The following is a 14090-nucleotide window of genomic DNA, read 5'->3' on the forward strand; positions in this document are numbered from 1 at the left end:
AAAAGTAATGAATAACATAACATAACATAATATAATGATGAGAACAGGCCGTTCAGCCCAACAATGCTTGCCATTTTCCTAACTAAATTAGTGCTCTAATTACCTGCAGACTAGAAAGTATCTATCTAACACTGTATCAAGCCTAGTTTTGAAAATCCCCAGAGTTTCTGCCTCTACTACATGACCTGGCAGGCTATTCCACACATTGACTACACTCTGTGTGAAAAATTCCTCCTAATGTCTTTATGGAATCTACCTTTTGTTAAATCCCATTCATGTCCCCTGGTTCTACTAACAGAACTCAACCTGAAGAATCTCTTGCAGTTCACTTTGTTGATGCCCTTTATGAATTTAATGTTGTATAGTCAAATTTGAACTATACAACATTAGTTCAAATTTGACTTCTTATATCGCTCTTATTTGTTCTAGTGACAATATTCAACATGGAACTGATCTGCTTCACTTATTAATTTATACTTACATTAAATTCAAATGTTAATCTATTTCTTTACAAACATACGTAGTTTGCCAGGTTCTTAATGCAAAACAACTTGCCAAACTGTATAGTTGAAGAAAAAAGCAAAAATACCTTTTTAAAATGTTAAGGATGGATGTTGAATGAATCAAGTTGAATGAACCATGGCTTTTTCACAACTTTTAAGTTTAACATCTGGAATCAGTTTTATACTCTTTAGAATGATTGTATATTGTTATTGTTTGGTTTCCTTAAATGTACACATTACTTTGAGTTAGGTCAGATTGAAGTAATGCATATATGCTTGCCAAATGTTCCAAATGTTTTTGTGGCAATAAACTACAGAAATATCTGAAATTTGGTATTTCTTCAGTTTAAGAATACACATTTTTGTTCATTCTTATAAATAGTATCTCTTCAGTTTTGAAGTTGTTTATATGCCATTGTGGCCCACTCAAGTTTTTGAAACCACAAAACATAGATTACTTGCCTGTATCATGAGTGCTTGTGTGCCATTTGCTGATCAGCCTTCATCCCTTGTTGATTGTACTTAACTCTACCCATTTCCTGAGAGTATCACTGGAAACTTCCAGAATACTGAGTTTACCATTCTTTAACTTCCATTTGCCCATTACAATATTGAAAAAAGTATTTAGGAATATTTTTATTTGTTGTTGACTTTGAACATTTTAAAACGTAAATGTTACATGATTTATTTCCTAACTTTTACATTATGTTGAGGTTTTTTCTGTTTTTTACTGCTGTCAGGAAGGATGTATTCACTGTTCAGGCCGGTTTCTCAATGTATTTTTTCACTGGGCTGGAGGAGGTGGTTTGAACTTGGTTCCCCCCCCCCCCTTTCTCTCTCTCTCAGACACACTCTCTCTCTCTCTCGCTCTCTCTCTCACACACACACACATACTCCTACAGACATCGCTCCAATCTTAAAAATGCAAAGACAAGTAAAGGATCAGATCTAAGGCTGTAGCAACTGCTTGGATTAAACAGGATACAAAATCCGTACCACCCTGGATACAACCACTTCACTATGCTTAGCTGCAACATGAAGTCTGCCATTATAGTCCTTGTTGTGACACTGGTAAGTCTGTAAACCAGTTTTCTTCAACCTTTCCTTTGAGTCATAAGTATTTCCATAAAGGTTAAAAAAGATTAGTTATTCTGAGACATTTAATGGTGAAATGCTTTTATTGCTATTATGCACAGTACAATGTTCAGTGTGCAATCAACTGTCTGGTACATTCGTTGTAAGAGAGCACCTGTGATCACTATTGTACAGAGATAAACTCTGTTGGTTCTGATTTTGCTGTGTGATGTGATCCATTTTTCTGGAGACCAGATACGTGAACTTTCTGGAACACTGTTTATATCCTCATCAACGCTGTTAAATTTTACATTTGAAACAATAATTATTAAAGGAATAAGTCAGCTTCTATATTTTCCTCTCACTTCCCTTGTTTACCAATGCGTGCAGAGTTTTCTCGAATAACTTGCTTCAGGCTATGGCTGAGTTAATTATGTTGATGTATATTGTGTATTTTGACAGTTACCAGGAAGTTTATTTCCATAGAATGATCGTGTTTGTCTTGATTGTGAAAACAGATACACCCTTCCAGGCTTTATGTCATTGGTATAGCATCTTTCAACAACAATTTCCTAAGTATTGCACGATTTGAGAAGCAGTAACCGTGCTGCAAGTTTGACTTGTGCAATGAAATGTATGAGAAGGCTAATATGTTTCAGCAGGCAGGGTTTTGGATATATACCAGACTGCTTTTTAATCACACATCCAATGCCAAAAAATGTAATCACTGCATCATAACTTTGCAGAAATAGTTGAAAATATCTATATTTTAGGAACTATAATAAAAGGCTGTATAAAAATACAAAACTCAAACATCCTACCTGTCTTGTTTCATGCTTTATTTACCTGAGGCAAATCCTACAGGCTTAGTAGTGATACTTCTTGATCTTTGTGGCATGGTCTTTGTCTTGTGACAGAGTTAACTGTAGTAGAATTACAATAACAGGAAGCCTTACTGCTTCTCAGGTCCAAGAAAGAGTGCCCAGGTGACTTTTTGGACACGTGGGGGAGGTGTGCAATGTGCACAAATGCAGCCACTACATAAGCCCAAAGAAATTTCATACAGATAAAAGTTTAAATTAACTATCAATTCACACTGTGGCTGGTGTTTTAATTCAAGCATTGTCTCAAACATTTTGCCAAGTTTTAGTGATTGCTTGATTCTGCTAAGACTGCTAAACAGTCTTACGAAATCCTGTTTTTAAATTGACAAATAGATTCATTCATTGATTCATTCATTTAGTGTAAGGATACATTTGATTGAATCCCAGCCTGAAATGCAGTACTCTGTGTATGATCTGAAATGGTTATAGCTTTACTGGAAGCAATAAATAATTTGCTGAAACAAGTACTAGGTGGTATCAGAAGGTGACTGAGGCAAATAGGATGTCTGTATGAGAATGACAAAATAATTCCTCCCCCAGCACCTGTGCATGGTCACCTCATCCTCTTCAGAGAGCCGAGCACGTCACAAAAGAGCCTGGATCATTGACTCATTCACCATTGAAGAAGAAAACCCTGGGCCTTTCCCATATCGGCTAGGAAAAGTAAGGATAAGGATCAGTGCATAAATACCTTAAATATCATTCATTATATTGTTGTGAAGAATAAAATATTTTGTGTGAATTTATAGTACATGCACATGCAGTATGTGCACGCAGACTCTCGCTCATCTGATCCCACAATGCATCTCAGGTCCATGTCGATCGAGATTACCGGGTGAAGTTCATACTCCTCGGAGATGGTGTTGATGTAGAGCCCGTTGGGATACTTCAAATAGATGAAAATACTGGATTTATCTCTGTTTTGGGAAAAGTTGATTTTGAAAAACATAGAGTCTTGAAGGTAAGAAAAAAGTATTAAAGCTTCACAAGCTGTACATTCTCTCCCACTAATAACAAATGGTTACTTGTTGGCTCCTGGAATATCCCTGAATGGATATAATATAATGCTTAAATGCACCCCAACCCCGGTGGTGCAATATCGACTGCTTCCAAGTTATAGTCTGACTTGGGCCAGATTCAAACCTAGACCATAAGTCCTACCATTAATGTCATGCTGTGCCCTGTGAATCAAGATTTAAAATGCCAATTTACTTTCAAATGAATCAGGATTTTTCTCTCTAACAATTAGTAAGACGCATTATGTTTTCAAGTGGCAGAAAAGTTTGTCAGCTCAGAGGATGTCATGAAAATAACGTGCCGCTCTCCTGAAATGTGCGTGCAGCTGAAATTCGAAGCCAGAAATGCGTCTAATGAGGAACTAGACACAAGGCTGGGAGTGGAGATCTCCATACTGGACATAAATGACCAAGTACCTACATTTCAGAAACAAGTGTATGAAGTTACGATTGATGAATCACAACAACAGGGTAAGTGATAATTGTAAAAATCAACATCAAATGTTTGTAATTTTTAGGGGTTAAATTTTTTTTTAATTGTAACTGGAATACACTTTATATCATGAGTAATACAGCCTTCAAAAGGATACACAACACCTTCATGATTGTATTCTGTATTCATATTTTAGAAAGCATTCGTGGCCAAACATGCATGTGGCATTTTTCTGCATGCTAGCTGCAAAATGCATAGAATTTTAAATAAATTATTTAAGACGTTGTTCACCATCATCATAACAAATTTATTAGGTTGTGTTAAATATGAAGTGTATCTGTACATTGCTACAGTATGAAAAATTGACCATAGCTTATTGAAATTATGATGGATTACAACGTATATGCATGTTGTGCTAACACAGTCTTTCTCTAATCTGCACACAGGGACAGGTGTACTTACAGTGATGGCCACAGATTTCGACAGACCAGGCACCTTAAATGCAACAGTTGAATACAAAATCTTGACCCCCATCACATCTAATGCTGAATTCTTTATTGAAGAGACTGGCAGAATCTCTTTCAAGGGATGTCTGGACTATGAGGTGAGGAATAGAACTGGTACTGCTAGGAAACAGTTGAACATCTTTTGTCAATGGGAATTGCCTTTGTTTTCAAACCTTTTGAAAATGCTGAGAATTCTGGTCTTTGCTTATGCAAATGTAAACAATACACTTGCACGGGCTGTGAAACTGTAGTATATGCATAAACTGACCATTCCATTACATTTATTTTCAGATTCTTTTGTCCAAAGTGACGCACAAAAATGCATCACTCACTGGCTCTGTACTGCAGCATTACACAACCTTGAAGAATATTAGAATTTGCTTTAGCCAATCAGAAGTGAAATACTAGTGAGCATGTTCTTTTAGTAGTCTCTGCTGTGTGCGCTTTGGTTCTAAAATGTTTTGTAAAGCCCTGGAAAGGGGCTATGCTCATTTCATAATGAAATTGGCAGGACATCTGTTCCTAGCTTGATTGTAGCAGTCTTAAAATCAAATCCCTTCTTACTTGCCTCAAAGTGATCTATCTGGAAAGGTGTCATTCAAATAAAAGTGAAAATCGTATCTGAATCCGAATCTGAATTGATTTGAAACACTATTTACAAATTGACGAGTACCACGGAGTGATCTTTTAACTTTGATCTTCCCCTAGTGGTGGCAGATATAATAACAAATAACAGTAACCACCGTGCCTTTCACCAAAACCTCACCTTCAAAAAACCCCAGAATTCAATCTAGTTGCTGTGTACTTTCATCTAAACACATATAGCCTAGTTTTTTTTTCCATTTTTTAAATCAGTGTTTAATTCTCTATTTTCACTTTTCCCTACTTTTCACTTTTTGCAAAGTAGCCGGCCGGTCATATTTGCCGTGGCTATAATGAACAGTAAACTTTCAGGCAAGTTGACTGTCATACCTAAAGGCAACAAATTCCATTTTACAAGCCCATTGTTACAAAATCGAAGCTGAATAAGATGCAGCACTTTTGGTATTAAAGCCCTTTGTTCATTTATCTTACCTTTGAGGCTCTTTGCTCTTTTGATGTAAACCATTTCATAATGTGAGATTGAATCTATTTTTATATTCAGAAAGCCAATAAATACACCATTGTGGTTGAGGCAAAGGATTATGGAGAGAAGGTTCAACTCTCAAGCTCAAGCACTGTCATCGTTAATGTTCTGGACAAAAACAACTACTTGCCTGTCTTCAATGGTGTCACAGTAAGCCTTTTGTAATGCAGTCCAGTTATGCATCTCTACTAGAAATATCATATTGCATTGCCTTCACCAACACCATTTAGTGCAGGGTTTCCTAAACGTTTTTTCTGATGCGATTCCAAATGAATATTCACAAAGTTACGTGTCCCCAGCACCCCACCCATACAAGCCTGGTGCCTAACAATGGCGTTTAGCCATGACTATATTGGCAATATACCACAACCTCTCGTGCCTAATTTTTAAAATTATAGTTCAGCTGTTGTGATGTTCATCAGATAGCCCACATTCACATATTTTAAAGAGACACAAAATCACAAAAACATTTTGCCAAAATGTTCATATGACCCCATCCTCGAATTAGGCGACCGTACATGGGGTTGGGACCCACAGTTCGGGAACCCCTGATTTACTCGAAGCTGAGAACAAACGCTGATTAAGGCCATACATTATTCAGGCTGTGTATTAAGAAGCATCAAGAGGACCAGCTAAAAGCACTACTTTGAGCTCCTATAAGGTTTGTTGGCTCACTTTCTGACTGCATATTTCAGGGGTTGGGTCGAGTGAAGGAGAGGGAGTCCGGGATGTCTCCCCTCAGAATACACGTGACAGATAAAGACACAAAGGGTACTGCCGCGTGGAGAGTAAGATACACAATAAAGGGAGACAGGCAAGGGAACTTTGAGATCCAAACTGACCCAGAAACCAATGATGGAATCCTGACAGTCGTAAAGGTAAGGTAGCAGTCATGATCACTATATTGTTTTCATTGCTTGAATTTCAATCTACAGTTTCTGCATGAATGGTTGAGCAATTAACTGGATCTACTACCCAAGCAATGTCATACTTGCACTCAGCTGGAGGCATTATCTCCTCATCTGTTATGAAATATTTTTAGTTTCAATTCAGCCACTGTACTGTTGTTCTGTAAATTGTCTGATGTAAGATACACACATTTAAAAAAAAATCATATCACAAAAGGCTTTGACTCAACTCAACACTAATGATAAGCACTGCATTGTATTTGATGTATGGTGCACATGTGAATCATAAGATACACATAAGTATCGCATTAATTTTTTTAAAAATCATGTTTGCAAAAACAAGTCACAAACCTATTTCAACCCACAACCAAAATTTCAAATTACTCTGATAGAGTGTATTTTACTCTGAGTGCATTTTATCCTCTTTGGACTCTTTTGAATATTTTGCTGCATAGCCTCTGGACTATGAGTTGGCCTCAGTGAAACAGCTGTCCATCATTGCGGAGAATGAGGACCCATACTTCTCCTGTGAGCTGAAGAAGAAGACTTCCGGCGCCCTCTGGAAGGTGATTAATATCGATGCCGATCCTGGAAAAGGAAAGGTGCCGGTTTTCGTGTCTTCGAACGTCACCATTCTTGTGGAGGATATCAACGACCCCCCAGAATTTACATTCACCACGCGTGAGGTCGTGGTAGATGAAGATGCATCGATTGGACACTACCTGGAGACATTCACCGCCAGCGACCCCGATGGAAAATCGCCCAATGACTTTGAGTGAGATTATGTTTAAGGATGCCTATTTAGTAATTCGGTCAATCATATTGATAGCAAGCAAAATATTTTGTTTGTTAAAATAAACAGCCTGTCTGGTAAATCCTCTCTGCTTTAACATCACAGGTATATAAAAGGTGATGACCCTGGTAACTGGGTGAGTGTGGATCCCAAAACAGGTGCAATTACAACAGTTAATGCACTGGATAGAGAATCACCCTATGTGGTGAATGGCACCTATCTCATTACCTTATATGCCGTTGACAAAGGTAATATTATTATTATTATTATTATTATTATTATTATTATTATTATTATTATTATTATACTAATAAAGTTCAAATATGAGCATTTTAAAAATCTTTACTCCAAGGTGTATCTTCTAAGATGTCATTTTCCTGTTAGTTTTAACACCGTAGAACACAATCTTAGCATGTTTTTTTTTTTTTTGGGGGGTTGTTGTAATTTACTAGTGCAGTGCGTCTGAACCAAAATCTGCAAATCTGGGCTTCTTTGAAATGTCTGTGTTATATCATCAATTTATATATAAAATCTCCACCACAATATGAGTATACTGGTTTGATTATGTTGTTTCAAAGAGAGATTGAATTATCCTAGAGTAAGTACATTTTACATTGTTGAATCACTCTGCTTCAAACAGGCGAACCCCCAATGACTGCTACAGCAACACTTACGCTCCATGTGACAGACAAGAATGACAATTTGCCCCAGCTGCAATCGAACACAATCTCCATGTGCCTGTCAGATGATGCCACTATGACCAACATCAGTGCCTACGACCTGGATGATGCCCCTTATAGTGGACCCTTTCGATTTGAGCTGGTTGGGGAAGATAAAGACAAATGGAGTCTTGACACCAACTATGGTATAATAATAATAATAATAATAACAACAACAACAACAATAATAATAATACTAATAATAATAATAATAATAATAACAACAATAATAATAACAATAATAATAATAATTCCTACATTACTTATTTACAAAGCATATATCATACAGCTCTGTCTTATCTCCAAGCTATGTTGGCCGAGCACTTTGAAGATTCCCATGGCTGAGAACGGCCAAATGGTGAATTACATGTCTGACAGTATATCTCATGATGTTTGATTTTCATATGAAAAGCACTTTTGCTGGTTGCTTTTCAGCTAACAGCAATTGCTAAACTACTAAAATGTAAATTTGTTGGATGGGAGATAGGGGTTGATGGACCAATAGGAGCCACTGTTCCCTCTTCACCAAAAATGTTCCCAGCACAGTGAGGCAGCACTACGCTCAGTCTAGAAGGTGTCATCATTTAGATGAGACACTAAATTAAGAATGTGTCACTGCAACAAGAATCTTGGGTGACCTACCATGTAAAGTTGATGTTTAAATGAACAGCTGGTTTATGAAACCATGTTCCTCAGCCATAACCTGGGAAGGTCCCTGGATGCCTCTGGGAGTGCTGTTATAATCTTTTAAGTAAAATAATTAGAATTATTATTCGGTTAATGAGTCAATAGGTTAATTGGCTCATTTGTTAATTGACTGATGTTTTCTCCCTAAGCACGATCCTTTAGAGTTATGAACATTCTCCTTTTCTAAAGGGACCACGGTGAATCTGATTAAGAAGAGCACTGTCTACGCTGGATTTTATGAGCTGCAGCTCAAGGTCTATGACCAGCAGGAGCGCTTCTCTGTGCAGAACATCACGGTCGCCGCGTGCGACTGCTCCATAAGTCAAGACTGCTCGGCCCGTGCGGCCGCTTCCAAAACCCAAATCAACAGCAGTGCCATTGGGATTGTATTCGCTGCCTTACTACTGCTACTGGGTATGAAACCTCTTTGAATTATGAGTACGCTACCATAGAGCCGTCTCGCTCCAAAGTGAAGTAGCTAATTCCAGCACTGCAGTGTTGCACCATATAGCCCTAGACTGAATACAGGACATGCCTGATGCCCAACCCGCAGAATCTCGCTGGGACTGCAATGCAGCTGCAATGCTTAGCTGGCCATTGTTGATTGAAATAGACGTACTTGGCTAACTTGTTTTAGAGCACACACCTTCTAGTCTTAGCTAGTTGGCAAAGTACAGCCCCCATCTGAACAAACTGCTCAATGACCCCAGTTACTCATGCCTGACTTCAGTAACTGGGGGACACCAGAAACAATAGAAATATAATAAATGGCTACATAGCTCTAATATCCTGCTAGATTTCATTACACAGCTTTCTGTGAATTGCCAATGGCACTTGGCAATGGCAATGACAAAGGGGAATAAGATGCTATATTTTATAGAAGTCTCACCAAGACTTACATACTCATATATTGTACATTAAAGTTACCTGACATCGATTATTACATCATCACACAGAAATTACTTTATTCTAATACAACCAGCAAAGGCATATTTCTGGACTTAATATCCCTTTCCTTTTCCTTTTATTTTATTTTATTTTTTTTGTGAGTGTTTATTTGTTCAACACAAGTTTGGCAAGTTCAGAGGTCGCCAAAAACAAATATAAAAATTCTGTACTTGAAACAGTTTCATATTTTTATTTCTCACAACTTATCACAAATGTACATTGAATACAGAGGATAACTAATCATTTTGGCTAGTCATTTTGTATTGTAGTTATGATACAAAGTCACAATGCAAGTGAAATTTGAAATGACAATTGGAGAGAATAGAGAAGTATTGATATGATTTTTGTTGTGTCATATGAAGGTTTCTATAACGACTGTGAGTGTGTGTGTGTGTGTGTGTGTGTGTGTTAACCTAGCTTAAATGGTCTTTGCTAGGCATTAATCTGCTATAGTACTATTTATTTAACCATTTGCTGTTTATCACAATGAAATCTTGCTACTGTGTGCTCTGGTCCTTGATGGCAATGCAAAGCTTTTATCTTGAATGATGTTCTTGCCTGTTTGGATTTAAGGGATTCTGCTTCTGGGCCTTCTTCTTACCTGTGGGAGAAAAAAGATCGAGTTCCCATTTTCCAATGATTCTGGGGGTATGCTACTCGTATCCAATCTAGAAACACCTGGAACTGACTGCAAGGTACATCTCTTGTCAAAAACATGCATTTAATTTGTTTTTTTCAATCAACATTTGTCATCGAATTTACCTTAATTAATTAATTAATTAATTAATAAAAGCACAGCTGTTCACTGAGCTGGAAACTTTTCTCAAGAAAATTTAAAGACTTGCATTGATCAAATAATACACTCTGAACTGAACTGTTCAGCATTTAGTCTTTTGGAATTGGGTGCTACTAGTGTTTCTTTTTGGTCTGCTTAAAATGTCATGAATCAGTATTTAAATATATACGCACAACTGCCATCTTTATCTTTAAGATTCCAGAGACACCTCAACTAGTCAAACAGGACCAGAGTAAAACAGCAACACAAGCAGCTCAAGGTTTACATGGACAAAATGGTACACTTATTCAGTCATCCAACCAACAGGCAGCCATTAGCAATCAACAGGTAATCAACAGCCTCTGAAAATGCTTCCAGAAACCAATGACCGAGACTGAATTGTCACCAATGCAATTCGCAATGTAATGGCATTATAATTACGACACATGAAAGCACAGTATTCATGTGCAAATGAAATAAGCTTTTACTGAAGAAGCATGCTTCCAATGGCGATTCCAAATATGCATCTTACTCCAATTAAATTTAAAATGTTCTGATCTTCTTTTAGGTTGGAGCTCAACGGTACAATTATCGAGTGTATGAAAGCAGCCAGGGACAAAGCTACCATCAACACCACAGTAATGCAGTGTACAAGGTACAGTTATCATCTGCAAGTTTATTTCAGCCTGTTTTCCACTAAAACTGTTTATTGCTTACACTTGCATTCAGTGGTTAAGTGTGTTGCTTTTAATTCTGATTTTAAAACATGAGCTCACAACGGTCACTGAGTAGGAATGAGCGATATAAGGTATGTGAAACTTTTGTGAAACATGTAAACCTGCACATATTTGCCCTCTGTAGTGGCTTTGGCCTGAGCAACCCCATTCGGTGTAAATATTACACTGAGGCTTGTTTTTGAGAGATGCTTATTTTTTTATTACAGTTAAGAAGTATCAGAGTGTATGTCGTGTCACAAAATGGATTTTCACTTTCTGAGTTTTCCCTTTTAATCAGTCTTTGCAGACGTCAACGCTGAGCGGACACCATTCTGCATCCTCCCGCGGTGGCGCTTTGTTCTTAAAAAAAGAAGCCCTCACCTCATTGGTCTCTCAGGTACCTTCTGATTTATAGTTATGCATTTTAAGCTATTAAAACTCAAAAACTGATGCAGATTACACACAGACACTAGCGGCCAGTTAAAAGTTCTCGGATTCTTGGCATGTTTTAGTTTTTAGTTTATTTATTTGACGATTCACTTTAAAAGGACAATTACATGGTTGCAAACACCAATGTACATGCACAATTAAAAGAGCATTAAGGATAACACAAAAAAGTCACAAGACTTGTTTCCATTGTGGTCCTTGCTGTAGCTAAATGCACCCCATTCCATTCTGCCCCTGAACAGCTTGTTTTCCATGGTTGACACGGTCTGAACATGCTGCATGTTGCATCACGATTCAATACACTAGTGTATTTGTGGAAGGTCACTTTACATACAGGATGAAATATTTTATCTCCCAGTTCACAGTCTCTTCACATGCTTCTGTGTATAAGTCAAAATATCTGGATCATACAAACTGAAAATTCAGGCAGATATTAACTGTCTCACAATGCTGCTCCTGAAATGTGAGTCTTTGATTTTTTGCTGAGTTAATGCATTGAGTTCCTTCTTCATACTGAGACCACCATATCAGTCAACCAAGGTATTATAAAGATCACACATGAATGTCAGCAACAAAAATAGAACAACTGCAATCTCTTGTTGACTCCACTGAGTTTTTGAGTTCTGTATGCATTGGTCCTTGTCCATCTTCAGAGACTGTCTTCAATCCAAGCATTTGAAGAGGAGCTGTGCGATTATGACCCCAAAGTGTACACTTGTGAAGAAGATTCGGTGGTTAACCCAGAGCTGGACAGCATCTCCGTTGACGAGGGCAGTTTTGTACCGGATGACCTCCTGTACCTGGGACCAAGATTTCAAACACTGGCCACAATATGCAGTCCCACACCAACACAGCCTTAGATGGACAACAGCAGGTACGAGATCAATGACGTGTCCATCGAAAGCAGACATCTGCATAGAGTGTGAGATGCAGGACGTCTTTCCAAATAAGACAAACATTAGTCGAAACACTAGTAGAAATTACCTTAAAATAATGAAATGTTAAACTTTTTGGGAGAATAGAGTAGTATCATTTCCAGGTCTCAATGAACCTTTTGTAATTATGCTTATACCTGTTAACTGGATTCACCACTGATAAGACAGCTTTTCTCTTTTTCCTTATATCACAAAAAAAAAAAAATGTATTTCCTGTTTGAGAATATATGACTCGTTGAAATGAACTATATAGCAAGGGATGGTTGTCCATACCAATGTGCTCATTATCTCTTTAAGGTGACAGGTTTTTATTATGGCTTTCATTTTTAGCTTTTTACCGCATCCTATACCAGGGTTGGCAGCTGATTGGGTTAATTATTGCTGGTTTACCTACTTTTTCCTAAAATAATATCAACTCAACACATTCAGATATTTGATGGCAAGATAGACCAGTTTTTATCCCCAGTAATCATAATTGTGTTTGCTCGGTGACACGTGTCTTATAAAAAGTTTGTCTGCAGGTTTTTGGCCAATCTTTCAAAACAAGGAAAATGAGAGCACCTTTATCTGGGCTGTGATGTGTGGCAGGTGTTTGGCTTCTTCGACAGACAGGTTAAAACTGTTCTTCTAAAGGCTTGTTAGGGAATAGTATGTCATTGCTTGCAGCTTGTAGATTGCTTTTGAACATAGAGAATAATGTATGCTTTTCAGATTCAATTTCTATATTTTAAACCAGTCAGAGCAGAGTATTTTTATTCATTTATTTGTGTTTTATTGGAAGCCAGGACAGCAATGGGATGTGTGCTGCTCTGTAAAAAAAAACATAAAATATTGAGCTACAGGAAACCGGGAAAAGTGCAATTTCCTGATTAAGGAAAGATTATTTGTTTACAGACATAGTCACACAGAAACATCTCCAGGGTAAATTTAACACTAACAGAGTACATATAAAACCAACAGGGACTACGTGTATAGTACTCTAGTGCTCTGTAAGAGTTGATTTAACACTGATCATTTTACTGTGCACCACTGAGTGAATGAGGTGAAAATAATTACATACAAAACAGTTCCCAGTTTTACATTTCTGTTCCTCATTCTGTCATACTGTATTTGAATTAATGTTATCATTGCTATCTTAAAATTGCTTCAGTCTCACTGTTTCTCATTGTTCTGCTGTAGCTGAGGTAGGAAATTAAGACACATAAACACCCATGATGTTTTTTTTGTGTGTTTTTCAGCAATTGAATATCCCCTGAGCTTTCTATGTAAAGTGAATCTAACTTATTATGTTGCTCAAATGCATTTCTCAGGGTTCTATGCAACTAACGTATTGAGTTGAGAAAATTTTTCTCAATCTGTGAAAGACAAACAAGATATGAATTTGAATCTGTAAATCAACACATTAAATTTTTACCTGACTTCTCCATGACTTGTCTATTAATTAATACAACTGCTAGATCAAATAATCATGATGTGGATTTACAAAAGTGATATTATAACATATAAGGTTTAGATACCGAAGCTGGTGTGTGTGCTACATTAAAGATTATTTAAAAGAAAATCTAACATGATAAATGCGCAATAAAATTAACTTTTAAGTTTTTTAAGTTTATCTGTAGC

The 14090-nt window shown here is 37.2% G+C and overlaps 2 protein-coding genes across 2 annotated transcripts in view; both read left to right on the forward strand.

Moving 5' to 3' along the window:
- LOC118211055 (cadherin-like protein 26) overlaps positions 1-13892 on the forward strand; it is a 41043-nt gene extending 27151 nt beyond the window's left edge. Inside the window, exon 18 of the transcript XR_004761949.1 lies at positions 13083-13892. The gene's annotated coding sequence lies outside the window, so the exon portion shown is untranslated. The remainder of the gene's footprint in view (positions 1-13082) is intronic.
- Positions 1413-13892, forward strand: LOC118211056 (cadherin-like protein 26). The gene is made up of 16 exons (XM_035387806.1): positions 1413-1574; positions 3002-3124; positions 3273-3422; positions 3804-3948; positions 4357-4514; positions 5561-5692; positions 6238-6420; positions 6906-7225; positions 7349-7491; positions 7884-8108; positions 8839-9063; positions 10171-10292; positions 10589-10720; positions 10941-11027; positions 11387-11485; positions 12189-13892. Exons 1-16 carry the CDS (start codon positions 1524-1526, stop codon positions 12393-12395), a joined length of 2502 nt encoding a protein of 833 aa, XP_035243697.1. The 5' UTR covers positions 1413-1523; the 3' UTR covers positions 12396-13892.
- Positions 13893-14090: the final 198 nt, after the last annotated feature.

The sequence above is a fragment of the Anguilla anguilla genome, chromosome 13 (assembly GCF_013347855.1).
Source record: "Anguilla anguilla isolate fAngAng1 chromosome 13, fAngAng1.pri, whole genome shotgun sequence".
Lineage (NCBI taxonomy): Eukaryota > Metazoa > Chordata > Actinopteri > Anguilliformes > Anguillidae > Anguilla > Anguilla anguilla.

Coding starts and splice junctions, on each gene's coding strand:
- LOC118211056 (XM_035387806.1), top strand. CDS start 1,524: ATGCTTAGCTGCAACATGAAGTCTGCCATTATAGTCCTTGTTGTGACA. Junction 1,575..3,001: donor TAGTCCTTGTTGTGACACTG/GTAAGTCTGTAA, acceptor TTCCTCCCCCAG/CACCTGTGCATGGTCACCTC. Junction 4,515..5,560: donor AGGGATGTCTGGACTATGAG/GTGAGGAATAGA, acceptor TTTTATATTCAG/AAAGCCAATAAATACACCAT.